This window comes from Stegodyphus dumicola, chromosome 3, assembly GCF_044657685.1.
Source record: "Stegodyphus dumicola isolate Sdum_Otavi_A_Nest chromosome 3, ASM4465768v1".
Classification (NCBI taxonomy): domain Eukaryota; kingdom Metazoa; phylum Arthropoda; class Arachnida; order Araneae; family Eresidae; genus Stegodyphus; species Stegodyphus dumicola.
The window spans coordinates 13,484,456-13,502,408 of NC_140770.1; the positions used below are offsets into that span (position 1 = coordinate 13,484,456).

The 17,953-nt window shown below is 34.5% G+C and overlaps 1 protein-coding gene across 3 annotated transcripts in view; it reads left to right on the top strand.

Annotated features, from left to right (window-relative positions):
- The first annotated feature begins 4,857 nt into the window (after window positions 1-4,857).
- Window positions 4,858-17,953, top strand: part of LOC118195928 (uncharacterized) — a 33,339-nt gene continuing 20,243 nt past the window's right edge. For 2 of the 3 annotated variants that reach the window (XM_035367267.2, XM_035367270.2), the window contains exons 1-2: window positions 4,858-4,983; window positions 14,670-14,804. In XM_035367267.2, coding sequence (XP_035223158.1) covers window positions 4,938-4,983; window positions 14,670-14,804 — 181 coding nt within the window. In that variant the 5' untranslated portion in view covers window positions 4,858-4,937. Of the gene's footprint in view, window positions 4,984-14,668; window positions 14,805-17,953 lie in introns of those variants that run through there. The other variant, XM_035367269.2, reaches the window with a different exon arrangement.

The following is a 17,953-nucleotide window of genomic DNA, read 5'->3' on the forward strand; positions in this document are numbered from 1 at the left end:
AGTTATCCTAGACGATCGGTGAGCCCGGTCTGGGCACACCTAGGATTCGCCGTTCGATTTTAGGCAAGATTTAAAGGTAAAATTTTAAAATTCATATAGAATAAGGAGATTAGCATACAGCTGAAAAAATAACATAGAAATTTCTTTTCAAACAATTCCTATTATACCCTAAAAAAATCTGAAAGTTTGCTTTAAAAAACTAAACATGTCTAAAATATACGGACTGGTTTGTGTTGAGCTGCCATCTACTATAAATAAAGAAGGTTCGGAGTAACCTATAGTAACCTATAAATCTTTCTTCATTCAATTTTTCTGTGCGTACAGAAGGACATTTTTAGGTGTGTCCAGACCGGATACACTGTGCTGCAAAGGGTTAACATCATTATCAAGTTGCTATAGCCTGGGTCAGCCAAGGGAGGGTGACTCCCCACGTGATGTACCTCGACCTATCACAGCTTCTGTTTACTTCCCAGCTCGAAGGGCTCACCAAATGTCTTCCTAACAGACTGGAGGTAGTCTTCAGTTTTTCCACGGCCAACAGAGTACTCATTACGTACTTTTTCATTTCGCTTTTTAGTGAAGCTTTCTAAATCAAGACTTAAACTAAAACCAAGGACTTAAGGCAGAAACTTTCATGCTAACCGGTTAAAGTAGAAATGACTACATGCTGGTCATTGCCACTACGTTCCACAGTCCCACTATACATTTACAAACATCCACGCCTTTTTCACGATTTGAACCCGGGGTCTTCAGTACCGCGGTAGGCTTCCCTAACCAGTATGCCGTCTGGGAGGCTTCTGATAGATTTTTAAGGCGAAAAGGCACAGCAAATGAAGATCCATGTATTTTGAGAAATCGACAGCAGGCTTTAAACGATCTATATAGGACTTCTCTTGATGGAAGTTTTATTCTCTTTCATTATGCGTGTATAAAGGCTGCAGGGATTGTCTACAGTTGTCAGTTTCAAGAAATATGCTGGGATTTCCCAAAATTTCAAGCTCATTAATTTTTTTTGGCCATATATTATCAAATCTTCCTGAAAGTTATTCATCAGACATGACTCAATATCAACTGGACATTCGAAATCAATCCCGGCATTTGAAAGAATTCAATTTAGTGATAAATAAAGATTTTACATGTATTTATGAAAAATTACAATGTTCTTTCTTGTTATTAGGCTACGATCGAAACAGCCTAATAATAAGAAAATAATCGAACATTTTAGCAATCGAAATAATCTCTCTTCGAATTCTTTGAAGAAATATAAAAATAAAATAAAGAATATGAGAAGAAGGTGCCTGAAATCTTTCAGATCTTATATTAATTTTTTTTCCTTTACACGCGTTTCAAAGCGTCAGTACTATACAGTATTACGTCACGGACGCGAAATTATTTCCCATACTTCACGAAAACTTATTTGAGTACTGGACACGGACGACGGGACAGAATGTTCAAAGAACCAAATGCAAAAATTTCAACCGAATGCAAAAATGTTACCCGTAATGATATTGAACTGTACAACCACTTTTGTAAGCCCTGCCAGAAAACACAAAATGGTATAGAAAGGGCATTGGTGAAACTTATGATTGTTTCTGTTTTTTTTTCTGTCAAGAAACTACAAAACATTCAAATTCTAACTATCAGTGTTTAATAAAAATAAATTACGCTTCTATTCCAATTGTCAAAATATTGTTACGAAATGTAAAGGCGCGGTAAGATAGCTTCCCCGCAAAGAAGTTTTAGGGTTGCCATAAAATGGCAAAGGAAGACAGGGTTGCCACATTTGGAGAGAAATCGCCCATTTGGCGACAAAACTGGCGATATACCCATGGACGGTTGGAAAACCTTCTGGAACGAATTCTTACCAGTTTAGTTCAGAATGTTCTCGAACACAAGCCGAAAGCTATATAAACCCTGCTGGTCCGCAGTCAGTTATAAGGAGTGCCTCGTCTAGTGTGCGAGATAGTTAGTCTCGAGTTACTCAGTCCGCGCGGAGTCGATCGAGTTGACAGCTTGGCAGCGAGTGCCGAGTTTGCCGTCGAGTCCACCGAAAGAGTCTTGTAGTGTATCGCGGTTAGTGCATCGTCGAGAGAGCGTTTTGAGCTCCAAGAACAACTGAACCGAAGAGTCGGGAGCTGTGCTTTGTGTGTCGTCGAATGCATCTCAAGTTGTAGAGTGGAGAGTCTCGAGAGTACCTGGAGTTCCGAGAACGACCGAGCAGAGTCGGGAGTGCTTTGCTGTGAAGCTGTCTCCACTGTGATAGCCTGATAATCTGGAGGCTGTGTCGTTGATCGTGTCAGCGTGTTTATAGTAGTTCATCGACATCGACGACTATAAAAACGTGTTTTGGAGCTGTCCTGACAATACTGGCCAATAAAGTGTGTTTCGATACTTCATCAAGTGTCGTCGTTATTCACTCCAAATCCATACAAACCCCGTAAGAACGTGATAACTGGTAACTGGTAACGAATAACGTGAATAACGTGAATAACGTGATAACTAGTGTCAGGGGAAAAAAAAAAACGCAACAATATCAATTTTCGTTTATACCCACATCTTGAATACAACTACCATTTAAGAATTTGTAAATAAAGATTAAGAAGATTCAAAGGTATTGCAGGCGTATCAAGATTTCGACAAAGAGATCAAGTGACAACATACAACGAAGAAGTGAAAAATAGCGATAAGAAAGTACGGCTTTACACATTGCTGTGCTTACATGATTGTGCAGAATTGGCAATTCTCGCTGGAAAAATACCAAAAGAAGAGCTTATAATACCAGCATTTAGCTTCCTTCCGGTATTATGGTTCTGTGGGGATATTAACAGACAGTAATTACCTTTCTATTCAATTTAAATGCACATATGTCAGTAAAATTAGTTTTGAAAGTTGCGCTTTTTTTCGGAAATATGTGATGATTTTATGCTTTTGTTCAATAACATTTATGTATCTTCAGTGACTTGTACTTCAGAATTAACATTCTATTGGCAAAAAAGAAGGGTAAAGTATTTTTAAAGTACTATTGAAATTTCATTTAGCTTTGTTCGAACTAACAGTACTTTCCTATACTTAATACGTGAATCTGAAAAGAACACCCAACTGAATTACGTCTTATAAATACAGCAGATTTGGCCAGATTCTCTTCTGTAATGGCTCTTATATAATTATTATTATATTGTATGAAAATATTAAATAAACATGGAAGTAGATTGTTGAAACATCAATGTATCTGCTTGTCTTGACGTTTGACTTAGAAAACATATTCGACAATTTATATCTTTCTTTTGTCTAATTGCGTAATTTACAACGCTTTAAATCTGTATGATTTAATAGTTAGCGAATCCATAATTAATAAAAGACATTTCTTTGTCATATTTTACATTCTCCGACATAGGAAAATAGTTTACACAGTGCTTAGCAAAGAATTTCTTGCTTCAAACTTTTACTTTCTCAAAGGCAAATATTATACTTAAAAATAATTATAATATAAAAAATCCTAAAAATGTCTGAAAGCGTTAAAATTTTACATTACGCCAAAAGGGGCGTTTTTTTAACGTTTTGTGTGTTACCTTTATTTATTAAATATCATGTTCTTCGCACTTAAACCATAAATTTCAGTTATCCACAAAATCTCAAAATAATTTTAAAATGAGCACATCTTTAGAATTTCCGATGCACAGTCTTGCGCGATGTACATAAAAAAAAAAAAAAAATTCCCCCTAACAGTGTTTTTTTTTTTTTTTTTTTTTTTTTTAGTCCAAAGGGATTTCAGTCCCGAAGGACTATTGCTTTCGTTTTGGCATTTTGCGTCGGACTCATAAACGTCGGTTCACTTTTCAAACTGTTGCCACAAAATGTTAGAGTCCTGCATTATATTTGAAGAAATTAAATAATGAAAAATCTGCATAAATGATTGTCTATTTCTCGCATTGTGATAAAACAATGGTACATAGAGCCATCGAATTTTGAATGACGAAATCCTACTGCGAATATGGGCATCTGAAATCCCAAATTTGGAATTTGTTTTATTATAGATTTTATATTTTGTAAAACTTTAACGAATTTTTGATTTACAAACTCAATGCTTTAAAAGCGAGAAATGGCAACGTTATATAGAAAAAAAATACTTTTATCTCCAGCTCGCGAGACTGTGTATATCGGAAATTCTAAAGATATGCTTAATTTAACATTATTTTGCGATATTGCTCTTGAACTGAATTTTATGGTTTAAGTGCAAAGAACATGATATTTAATAAATAAAGGTAACACTCAAAACGTTAAAAAAACGCCCCTTTGGACGTAATTTAAAATCTGAAAAATTTCAGATTTTCTTTTTTTTTTTTTTTTCTTTTTTTTTTCTTTTCTTTTTTTTTTTTTTTTAAACAGAGTTGATTCCTTGCTTTGAAATCGTTGAGTTTCTTAATAAAAAATTCTTTAATGTTTGACAAAATATAAAATAGCAAATAAAACAAATTCCAGGATTACTTATTCAAGATTTGACAGCTCTAGGTACCGTTGTTTTATCACAATGCGAGTAACATGTATACATTTGTATAGATTCTTCATTATTTAATTTCTTTTAATATAATACAGGGATCTAATAGTTGGTGGCAACAGTGTGAAAAGTGAATCAACGCAGAAAGTGAATCGAAGCAAAATTTCAAAACGAAATTAATAGCCCTTCTGGGCTAACGCTGTTTGAGCTAAAACATATTTTAGGGAAAAGTTACCGTTTTGAACGGTGAGACGAGCCAATTAATTGCCAGATTTCCTGACCAGAAAGGGAGGTTCCGATATTGTGAGGAAGGAAGCTTGTTTGTTGGAATATTTCCTGTTTTGTAATCTGTGATGTTTCGAACCATCTTAATACACTCATTTTATTTTTTCATGTCATCTCGTTTAGAGACACACAACTTTTCAAAGCAGTTTTGAGTGTAATGATTTTCATTTTTTATTGGACTGCAGTTCTTAGCGGGACATACGGTAAATGTTTTCATGTATTTAATATTACAAGGCTTTCATTCCTTTTGTTTTGATTTCAAAGCATTTGTTTTATTTTTAAAAATTTTATGGAATGTTATTGTGGTTATTCTCCCCCCCCCATATTTCCCTCTCTAGCAGCTTAGCGCCAGGTTCTGAAAATTAAAATAGTTGAACATTATGCTAACCAAATACATGAACCGGCCCATCGGACACGAAGGTCTACAATTTCGCCGTGTCGGCTGTACATTTCCCTTCTGTAATTATTGATGGATAATTAGAGGCCTAAAGAGTAGCAGTAACAATAATAAAAGCGGAGTGAGATTTAAGTTACAAGGAAATAGAAATGAAGCTATCTTATAATGTAGTGTTAGTATTAGTATGCTTATCATGTCTTAAACATGAAGTTTAACACGTTGAGCGCCACGTCAGCCATCTATGGCTGACACTAGATTTTCCGTATAGGCCTATAGGCCGCGTCAGCTATCCTTGGCTGACACTAGATTTTCCGTTTAGGCCGCGTCAGCCATCTGTGGCTGCAGTAAACCTTCCGTTTAGGTCGCGTCAAACATTTGTGGCTGACACTAGACCTTTCCGTTTAGGCCGCATCGACCGCCGCTGAACGTGATATATAACTATAAGACATGATAACATGATATATAACTATAAAATTTACATTGTTTTATGAAATTACACAAAATTTATTAAAATAAGTTTTAACACGTTGAGCGCCACGTCAGCCATTTGTGGCTGACACTAATTTTTCCGTTTAGGCCGCGTCAGCCATCTGTGGCTGCACTAAACTTTCCGTTTAGGTCGCGTCAGCCATTTGTGGCTGACACTAGACCTTTTCGTTTAGGCCGCGTCGACCGCCGCTGGCTGACAGCGTGTAACAGGATATATAACTGTAAAATTTACACTGTTTTATGAAATTATACAAAATTTATTTAAAATTTGCTTAATTTTGATTCATGATTTGATTTTGATTCATTGGATTTCATTGAAACACGGTAAATATAAAAACGGTTCTCTATTATAGCTATTACAAAATGTGACAAAACTCTTTCAGTCTTTTTTCTGGCCATTACTCTACCAGCTGCTGTTGCATTTTTATCATAACATAATTTACAATATTTTCGTACTTCAGAGGCTTTTCCCGGTTTTCTTCGGAGTTTATGTTGTCGTTTTTTAGATATTCTTACATTTTGGGTCGATGGAATGTCTTCTTTTTCACAACTTGTAGCTATCTTCGACCGTGATACCAATCACTGGCCCTACAATACCAGCGCTTTTAAGCTGCGCGCGTGGCCAGAACGGGATTGCCCAAAACATACGCATGGAGCTGAACGTCTTAAGAAACACGTTTTTAATGAATGGGATTAACATTAAGCATATACAATTTTTAGTTGTTATGCATAGTCTATGTCTCTTAGAGATTTATACTATATACTTTAAAAAGGACTATTGAAGAATTATCTTCTAACCTTGAGAAACAAAATATAAGTCAGAAAAAAGGGTGTATAAGACAATTTTATTCGAACACAATTAACAATTTACTCAGATTGGGTTCCTACAAGCCGAGCACTTCTGGTTTAACAGAAATGCGTAAGGATGAATAAATTCGAGATGTAGGGATAATTCAAGATAATACACAAGATAATTTAAGGCGCATTCAAGACTCTGGTTTTTAGAAAACCGGCAAGACAAAGCCGAATGGCTAGAAACACTCAACGCCACTAAATCAAGTCGCTAATAATCACGGCAGAACGTAGCCTGGAATAAAGAGACACACTCTAAAACTAACTTTCCGAAACTCTTGCTTAATTCTTTTCCTGCATGCTACCTTTTAAAGTCGGAGTTTGGATTTAAAAAAAAAAATGGTAGGCAGTCTAATTAGGCCTAGAGGAGTACACAAGTAAAATTTGTGTGAATTTTTCTTATCGTTTTAATTCTGTGGGTGTGCGAAAAATGTCACACTGATTGAATACAGCTTCGAAAAGAGTGCTGAAACGAGCATTGTTGTCAATGAACTGACCGATGAGATGCGGAGAAACAAAGAATACAGACTCTCAGTTGTTCTAGATGATCGGTGAGCCCGGTCTGGGCACACCTAGGGTTCGCCGTTTGATTTTAGGCAAGATTTCAAGGTAAAAATTTAAAAATAATATAGACTAAGGAGATTAGCATACAGCCAAAAAATAGCATAGGAATTAATTTCTTTTAAAACAATTGCTTTTATACCTTAAAAAAATCTGGAAGATTTCTTTGAAAAATGAGGGTCTTAAAAAACTAAACATGGCTAAAATATATGGACTTTGTTTTGAGCTGCCATCTACTATAAATAAAGAAGGTTCAGAGTAACCTATAAATGCTTTTTCATTCAATTTTTCTGTGCGTACAGAAGGAAATTTTTAGGTGTGTCCAGACCGGACACACTGTGCCGCAAAGGGTTAAACAGCATATTTATCTACCTTAATCTGAATAAACGCTCACTGTCTCATTTACATACGGGCATGACAAGCGTGGGTGAAAAGAGGGTGATAGGAAAGTCTTTCAACTTAAAATGAACTATTAGTTAAGAATAAATAGATAAACCTCGCAATATATAAATAAAATAATAAAAGTTCAAAACTCACCAGTTTTCCCGTCTTTTGAATATTATAAAATTTAATAATATTTATAAACAATTTGCATTAAAGACACATATATTATTTCGTTTACAGAAATAACAGTACAGACCTGAAGCCATAAGCTACAATCAAAAGTTCAGAAATAACGCTTAGATGGTACTCATCAGAATTAAAATTATTTGAAAGTGAATTCTGCTCTTTTATTTCGTACAGTAAATTTCTTTATAACGTACTCATACAATGTAGGCAATGTTTTTACTCTCTCAAGATGCAGTTTATCGATAGAGAATATTGCTAAGTGCACTTAATCTCTCTTGCAAATGCGATACTCTGATATATAATTATTAACTCTTCTCAGTGCTGAAAATGATGATTCTAGTGATGCAGTTGAAGCTGGTACTGATAGAATGACTGAAGATAATTTGTAAGTTTCAGTCATAATACTATGAAAATTGTTAGTATTCATATATGGAGCTAGTTCACGTACGGTTTTATTTTCAAACTCAGCAGAAGAATATGTGAGGTTTATCTATTTAATTTTAACTAGTAGTTCATTTTAAGTTTGACTACTTTGCTATTATTCTCTTTTCCCTCTATTCTTTTCTTTTCGCTTTTCATGCCAGAATGTAAATGAGATAGCAGCATTTTTCAGATTAAGGTAGAAAGAAGAGCTAAGCAAGAGTTTCGGAAGTTAGTGTTAGAACGAGTCTGCCTATACCCGGTTACAGCCGAAAACATCGTGGCAAAAACATCGCGGACGAAAACGTCGCAGAGAAAACAACGCAAGGCGAAAATGTCGTGCTACAAAACATCGTGGGAGAAAACATCGCAAAGAGAACACATCGCAGTTCTAAAACATCGTGGTACAAAACATCGTCGTCGAAAATAAAGCGGTTCAAAAACTTCGCAGTTTAAAAACACCGTCGTCGAAAATATCGTGGTAAAAAATAAAGTATCTACAAATACGTGACGATAACATCGCAGACATGCTTTTTTCAGATTTTAATAACTGCAAATAGATATTCCCATAATGATTTGTGAGCGCAAGATAGAAAGAAGGATAATTTTTACTTTCACATTTTTTTTTATTAACAAATAAACTTTTCAAAACCGTGAAAAACAACCTTATATTTAGCGTAGGTATAATGAAACACTCAATCGATTTCGATTTCGAGCACGTCGTTATAACTAGATTAAAAATCTAGTTATAACGACGTGCAGTGCTGATAAGCACCACGTGTTTCTGTGATTCCTATTTTCTTCTTTCTATGTATTTCTTTCTCCCGATGAGGAGGGACCTTTAGCTGCCCTCGAAATCGATTGAGTGTTTCATTATACCTACGCTAAATATAAGGTTGTTTTTCACGGTTTTGATTGTCACATTAGCGTGTTTCTCTTCTAGTCTAAATAAACTTTTGCTGAAAAAGTAAGAAGGAAACTTAAGCATAGAAAATTAAATGCAACTTACAGATTATACTTTTTATGAAAAATTACCAGTAAAAACTTTATAAAAAATGATTTAATTATGGTCTTTGTTAGTTAACTATGTCGGGTTAAAATTCTATTAAGTGTTATAAGGTGCATTAATTTTCTATGCTTAAGTTTCCTTCTTATTTTCTCAGCAAAAAATTATTAGTTAATATAAAATATGAAAAGCAAATTATCCTCCTTTCTATCTTGTGCTCACAAATTATTATGGGAATATCTATTTTCAGTTATTAAAGTCTGAAAAAGGCATGTCTGCGATGTTATCGTCACGCGATGATTTGTAGATACTTTATTTTTTACCACGATATTTTCGACGACGGTGTTTTTAAACTGCGAAGATTTTGAACCGCTCTATTTTCGACGACGATGTTTTGTACCACGATGTTTTAGAACTGCGATGTTTTCTCTTTGCGATGTTTTCTCATACGATGTTTAGTAGCACGACGTTTTCGCCTTACGTTGTTTTCTCTGCGACGTTTTCGTCCGCGATGTTATCGGCGGAAACCCTATACCCAGGCCACGTTCTACCGCGATTATCAGCGATTTGATTATGTGGCGTTGTGTTTTGTTCTAGCCATACGGCTTTGTCTCGCCGGTTTTTTACAAACCAGAGCCTTTCCTACGCATTAAATTATTCTGTGAGTCGTTAGGCTAATGTACTGCATTTGAAATTGTTCAATGTTACGTATTTCTGTTAAGCTAAAAGTGCAGTTACGAATCAGCTGAGAGACTTAGCTGTTACCCTGAACTAGGAGTTAGGGTTTACTCTGAGCGTGATTTGAGGAACTTTACTATTTATTTCGTGTGCTAAGGAGGAACTACTAAACATTCCCGTTCTCTTTAAGTTATTTCTAGCCTTATTGTGCTGTCCATGGTATTTACTGTGTCTATCTTCCTAATAAATTATTAACTTCTTTCTGCTTATCTGAACTTGTTATTTTAAAAATATTAAAGATACGGTAGATCTCAACACTATTAATAATAATTTTGCATTGACTAGAACATCTGAAAGCAATTTGGAATATATAACATGAGAAGAACTTTGCTTAACGAAATGTTTTGGAATTTTGCGTCAATTCACTTTCTGCGTTGATTCACTTTTCAAACTGTTGCCACCAAGTATTACAGCCCTGTATTATATTTAAAGAAATTAAATAATAAAGAATCTGCATAAATGTATGTATGTTTCTCGCATTGTGATAAAACAGCAATCAAATTGTTTAGAAAACAAATTTTAAATAACTAATCCTCCTCCCAATATGGGTATCTGGAAACCCAAATCTGGAATTTTTTTATTAGCGATTTCATATTTTGTAACACTTTAACGAATTTTTGATTAAGAAACTTCACGATTTCGAAACGAGCAATGGCAAAACTACACGGCAAAAAAATTATCTCCAGCGCGCGACATTGTGTATCGGAAATTCTAAAGATAGGCTCATTTTAAAATTAATTAGCGGTATTGCTGTTGAATTAAATTTTATGGTTTAAGTGCGAAGAGCATGATATTTAATAAATAAAGGTAAGACAGTTGAGAACCCTTGAGTAAAGAGAAGCTCCGTCTTAATTTCTGAAGGAGAAACCTCATGGAAGGAGGCCGATTGGAGGAGTTTGACCTCTCTTCCTCTACCGCCAAGCATCTCGAGAAGACTTTCTGATTGATGCTATTGTTACGAATTGTACAGGCGCGGTAAGATAGCTTCCCCGCAAGGCAGTTTTAGGGTTGCCATAAAATAAGAAGGGAAGGCAGGGTTGCCACATTTGGCGACAAAATTGATATACCATAGACGGATGGAGAACCTTCTGGAACGAATTTTTACCGGTTTAGCCCAGAATGTTCTCGAACACAAGCCGAAAGCTATATAAACCCTGCTGGCCCACAGTCAGTGTGAGTGTGCCTCGTCTAGCGAGCTGATAGTCAATCATTGATCGAGTGTCTCGAAGTCTAGCGCTGAATTGGTCGTCGAGTGCACCGAAAGAGTCTCTTCGTGTATCGGGGTTAGTGCATCGTCGAGAGAGTGTGTTGAGCTCCGGGAACGACTGAACCGAAGAGTTGGGAGCTGTGCTCGTGTGTCGTGGAGTGCATCGCGTGTTGTAGAGTGGAGAGTCTCGAGAGTACGTGGAGTTCCGAGAACGACCGAGCAGAGTCGGGAGCTGTACTCTGGTGCTTTGCAGTGAAGCTGTCTCCACCGTGATAGCCTGATAACCTGAAGGCTGTGTCGCTGATTGTTCCAGCGAGTGTATAGTAGATCTTCGACGACTGTAAAACGTGATTTTGGAGCTGCCCTGATTAATATTGGCTAAATAAAGTGTGTTTCGATATTTCATCAGGTAGTGTCGTCATTATTCACTCCAAATCCACACGAACCCCGTACGAACGTGAAGGAAGAAAATAACGTAACAACTGGTGCCAGAAAAAAAAGTAATAATATTTTCACACACTGAGTAGCATGATATTTTCGATCTGCTCATGAGGACCTGTATTTAAACAGCTTTTATTAACTAAATTTTATTATTATTTGCTTGTTCTTCCATTTTCATAAAATTCTATTCATTAAGATGATATCTGTATTATTAAAGAAATTAAGGAAGCAAAATATTTTAAACTATAGTCGACTAAGTGACAAAAAGTCTCATGACCGGCTAAAGGCGTTCATTCCGCTCGATGGGATTGAAGTAAGCCATTATACATTTACAATCACCATGCTTTTTCTGGGATTCAAATCCGGTTTCGGTTAGCTGATTGCTTCAGCACGGTAGTGAAACTTCAGTTTGCATTCTCTCTTGAGCAGAGACCATCTGATATAAGAATTTGATAGCTTTATGACGTGGCATCGTTCTGAAGGTGTCTCCTTTGTAGCAAATGGTCGCTATAATTTTGAACGTATTTTTTGAAGTATGTTTAAAAATTCCGGTTTCAAATCCGACAATCGAAATTTCCGATTGCCCAGCGGGGTGCTGTCCTTTGATTTATAAGAGACTATGGTTTTCCTGCATGCTTGAGTACATGCATATTGGCATATTAAAATAAGGTAGTTTTAGATTTTCATGTATGGATACGAAGTACTGATGTGCATATGTATGCACAAATCGATATTTATTTATTTATTTACAATCAGATTAGGAGCTGCACAGATTCTACCACTCAAATTATGCCCAAACATTAAATTCTCTAAAATTCGGCGTGAAATTTAAGGAGAAATTCAAAAATTTATCTTGGCGCATTTTTTCAGCTTGCGCCGAGAATAATTCACTGGGCGAACTTCTTAATTTATAGCAACGTATTTTCCTTTCCTTTTTTTCATTGTAGACGGGCGAAAAAAAATAATCGTTCATTATTTCATATAATTTTAACAAAGTTCATAAACGACATTTGGCGTTATTATCGCTTACAACAAGTATGCCAAATTTGGAAACTCGCCAGTATGTAAATTCACATATATCCTAGGAAATTTTGAATTAAAAAACTGTACTTTTTGCATATATACTTAGAAATACATCCACTTTAAGATGATGGTAAATATTTTATAGGTCATAATTCAAAATGTTTTTCGAAAAATTTATAAAAAATATTTAAAAATACAAATTTTAACAATAAATAATTACAAATGTGCGAATTATTTGGATTAAGCCCAAATTTCGAATTCTGGAAGAATGAATCAAGTAAGTTTAATAAAAAAAAAGATATTAGTAAATATATATCACATTCAATTAACATTAAGGAGCATTTGAGAGTACACGCACGTTTTTTAAAAAACTTGGAACTCTGGAATAATTTGAGTCGTAGAATCGATATATGGATATCGATATATAAATATTGGCATGCCATTTCAGAAAAAGTCCGCTTTTGTGTCAAAATACCTATATTAACCTATACGTTCGGAGCACTTTTTTTAAAAACATAGAATTCTGATGAAATATATATTTTAGTCAAAATGTGACATCAAATCATGAAAATGGGTAAATTTTTAGGAATAGTTTCATAAATTTTTGAAATATATGCAATTTTATGCACATTTTTAGGAGAATTTAAGACTTACGTTAAATGTCGTATATTTTTTCCCACAGCATACATTTCAATTTTATTTATACTGTATACCACTACAATATTCATCTGTGTTATGAACTAAAATGTTTATGATATTTCTAAAATTTACTGCAATTTACTGTGTAATTGCATGAAAAAACAAAGTTTTTTTGTAAAATATTTCTTATCGTTTTATATAGAAATACTTATAAAACAATCAAATTAATAAATATAACTTAGATTGTAGCTTAAAACCTAGTAAATAATATAGAAAACACTTTAGTGAAATTTAATAGAGATACTTTTAGAACATTTTGAGTAATTACATTTCTTGTATGTAAAAACACTAGAAAAATTAGTTTTCCAGAAAACGCATTACACACACACATTAACAGAAAACTGTTCTGTTGTATTTACACATTTAAAATTCTCCACATTTGTACATCACACCCTCCATATCTTTATACTTAAGTAATTTTGATTTGCTATTTGATATTAATTTTTTTCTGGCTATTTTCGAAATGAGCGACGAATGACGTTTCGAGTTCTGTATTCTTTCGTTATCAATTCCAAAGTAATTTTTAATCATTTCTTGTTCAATTGATATGCCTAAATGTTCAAACACAGGAAGTAATCCAAGATACCCTGAATTAAAAATTAAAACTGCTATATATGCACCCAGCAACATAGTCTTTATACCTAATCGCAATGTTGCCAGACCCTATTGAAAAAAACCGCAATGTTGCCAGTCCCAGTTCAAAAAATTAAGGCAAATAATTATTGCCAGAAACAAAAAAAAGTACCCAGAATTAAAATGAAATGTTTTAGCACAATTTTTACACACAAACAGGTAAAAAAAAAAAAAAAAAAAAAAAAAAAAAAAAAAAAATAAATAAATAAATAAATAAATAAAACCACGGATAACAACATTGTGTACCTTTGAGTTGAGCCTTTTAAATGGCACTTCCGGTCTTTCTGCTTTCACTCCCAGTGCAGTTAATTGGCTATATCTTATCTTCTAATTATGACAAACGTAAAGATGAACCATTTTCGGAATCCTACAAAACTGACCGTTCAAATTGGGCAATTAAAAAAAACTCGAATTTTTTCGCCGAAATCGTTTTTTTAACGTAGGCAGATACCTTAAAACAATGCTATATATAAATCTAATATATATCCTAAGTCGCTCTTTCGAGACATGAAAAACGCAATTTGAATTTCGTCAAACGGCCCAGTAGAACGGGAGACATAAAACTGTCTCAATTTTTTTTCCGCAGTGTATGTAGATGCTTAGATAAAGGTAAAGTTGTTTTCTTCAAATCCTGAAATTTATGAATTTGGATTTTTGTAGAGACATTGTGTATAAGAAAATAGTAGTATTGCTCGCAGCCGAACACAAGGTTTTCAGTGTTCTGAATCAGAGTCTTAACCATAGCGCCAAGGAACAATATCAGGAAGAAATGCTTTAATTCTTTAGAAACCTAATATTTATTGTTTCTAATTTTCTGTGCACCAAACTTTACTTTTTTTAATATGTTATGTAGCCTGTCCAAAAAACCGTTCTGGAAAAAACTGCACACTGACGTGTCACTGTGAAGGAGGTAGTCGTAACTGTGATGCGGAAGGTTTTTGTTATTATGGATGCGAAGCCGGTTGGACAGGAGTTGCTTGTCAAACAGGTATATTATTTTGCTTATATAATCACCTTTTATATTCAAACAAGTTGATACTTTTCGGTACTTTGGATTATCACAACCACCTCGGTAGAAATAGCCAAATTGTGGGAACCATGTGCATAAAATTTCTTCAGCTAAACCAGGGTTTCTTAACAACTAAACAGGTATATTATTTTGCTTATATAATCACCTTTTATATTCAAACAAGTTGATACTTTTCGGTACTTGGGATTATCGCAACCACCTTGGTAGAAATAGCCAAATTGTGGAAACCATGTGCATAAAATTTCTTCAGCTAAACCAGGGTTTCTTAACAACTACACAGGTATATTATTTTGCTTATATAATCACCTTTTATATTCAAACAAGTCGATACTTTGCGGTACTTTGGGATTATCGCAGCCACATCGGTAGAAATAGGCAAATTGTGGGAACCATGTGCATAAAATTTCTTCAGCTAAACCAGGGTCTCTTAAATTGTGGTCGCGACCCCCAAGAGGGTCGGTGAAAATTTTAGCAGTTTTGATATTTCTTTAAAACTTACAGGCATAATTTTACAATGACGAAATATTTTTACACAATGTATCTGAAAATAGGTAAAGATAAGACAATACAGGAGAAAAAAAAAAAAAAAAAAAAAAAAAAACCACGAAAACGTTTCGACGAATTCTTTTTAAATTATAAACGTTCATTTTCCTTTGCTTTGCACGTGATGCTTTCACTTCGTCTGTTACTTATTTAAAATTTTCACATTGTTCCATGTCATAAATTATAAATTAAAGTTAACGACCTAAAACTGCAATATTATATTGTAGTTCACCCACGCGTATGTCGGATTTGCGCAATACCTATGGGGTCCTGGGGGTCGCGAAAAAAATCTTTGTGATAAAAAGGGGTCGCGACTGAAAAACGTTTAAGAAATCCTGAGCTAAACATATCGACAGCTGTAAGTTTGAATTAGCAATGTCGCCATTTTCGTACACGCTGCTATGGTTGCATTAGAAGCTCCAGAGGCAAACTGCGATATTTTTGGTCTTCAGCTGAATTTTGAAATATGCGATTATGAGGTTTCCTGGCAAACTAAGAAAGATCTGTGAAAGTTTTGCAAGAATGTATTATTTTTCCACAAAGTCGGGAATGTTCAAATTGCAATGATGCATTTTGGAAAACAACCTTTTCGGAAATGCGACGTGAAGAAGTGTAACGAACACGTCGGCATCTGAAGCGGTATTTGGTTCAAGAATAGTCTTCTGCCATTTATTAACCCTTTGTTGCATACAACTAATCTAGAGAAGTTAAACGAAAATGTTTGCATTTTTTCTACTTAAAATAACCTTAGTAGGTAAGTTCGGCATTGTCTACGCCGGATGAGAAAATAATCTATGCATAACAAAAAAATGGCAATCGCCCTTCAGCCACAAAAAAATCGGACCTTCCCGTCTGCATATTTCACAAGTGCACATCAGCGTAGCCACTGAGGGGAGGGGTTTCGAAAATAGACCAATGAGCTTCTATCGCTCTTGTGAAGCTAAATCTTCATGCATATGAGCGAAAGTTTATGTTTTAATTTGCTTTTGTTTCGCAGTTATAAATGTATGACATAATAGTAGAAAATCTCGTAGATCTTTCGTTTTTATGAGTTTAATTAATCGCGGACATTTCACTTTCGCGATTTTTAGCACGCATTAATATCTGGATTGAAGTTTACAGCATATTATCGCTCTTTACATCGAAAAAATTAAGTTACCATTAGCCTTGAATATTACACATTTACTAACAACTGTGCATTAAGAGAATTCAAGCGCATATATATATATTTTAATTGAGCTGAGAAGGACTGGAAGTGTTACAATGAATCTAGTGTTTACTTATTTCAGTGCTTGCATTCTTTTGGTTTTTAAAGTATAAGATTCAGAATACATATTGTGTTTGATTTGATTATATCATTGTTAACATTAAAAGTTACATGTGAATAAATTGAATACATTCGTTGTGAATTAAGATAAATTCATTCTGTTTGATGAGTATTTCTTATGTAAACAGTACATTTAAAAGTGAGCAGTTACTGAATGTGAAATTTAACACACTTAATGAATACGAATGCAAATTAGTGAAATTCACTTTGAATAAAATTCTGCATTGGCTATTATTATAGGACATCTTTATCATGCAGACTGCTGCAATAAAAAGTGCTGACTCCTATTTACATATATAATTGATGTAAATATTTTTCTCATAGGCATACTTTTATGTAAAGATAACATTTGGGCTCATTGTTTATTACACATTTCTTTCTTTATTTTATTTACAACTTATTAAATAATTTTCACATGGATACTTTTGCGGAGTATCCAACATGTGTTTGTATTTATTTCAAATTCTTTCAACCAGGTAGTGAAATCTTCACAATTTCTTATAGTTGATCTAACTTCGCCATGAAAATTTTCAGAAGAAATCGACGATGCTTTTGTACAGAAAATCGCGTGACAAAATATTTTCAACCATCTTGCTTCAAACTTCAAGCACGCGAAAGGTCATGTGACATAACAGAAATATTACTATATTCCCATTGGTCCATCCTAGAAGCCACTCCCTCGGTGGTTACACACATGTGCACTTGCAAAATATGCTTCCCGTCTGACATCCAGGGTCAAAAGTCCCCTTGCCCTCAATGTCCCCTTTCGTCCTCTCTCTCCTTTTTACTTCCTTGTACGAAGTAAAAAGGAAGTATTGTGATCGCGAAAAGTTTCAGGCAGCATATTTCAACGAAAATATCCATTTTGACCGCTATCGAATGCAATTTAACGATGTTTTTGCGTGATATCTGTACGTAAGGACAGAATAAAAGACTCTTTTCCTCCAAAAAAAAAAAATTATAAAACTGCTTTAAAATGAATTCTGAAGAGAATTTTTCGTGGCGTCTGTACGAACGGATGTACGTACGTATCTCGCATAACTCCAAAACGAGTAGCCTCAGAACGTTTAAATTTTGTATATAGGACTCCTATAACATGTAGATGTGCACTTCGTATTTTGGTTGCAATCGGCCCCGCCCAACGTATATAAATATATTTATATATATATCCACTCTGTTACCCGGCTCAGTGATCTCAGTTTCTTCACTCTTATATGTTTGTAAATTCTACATTTTT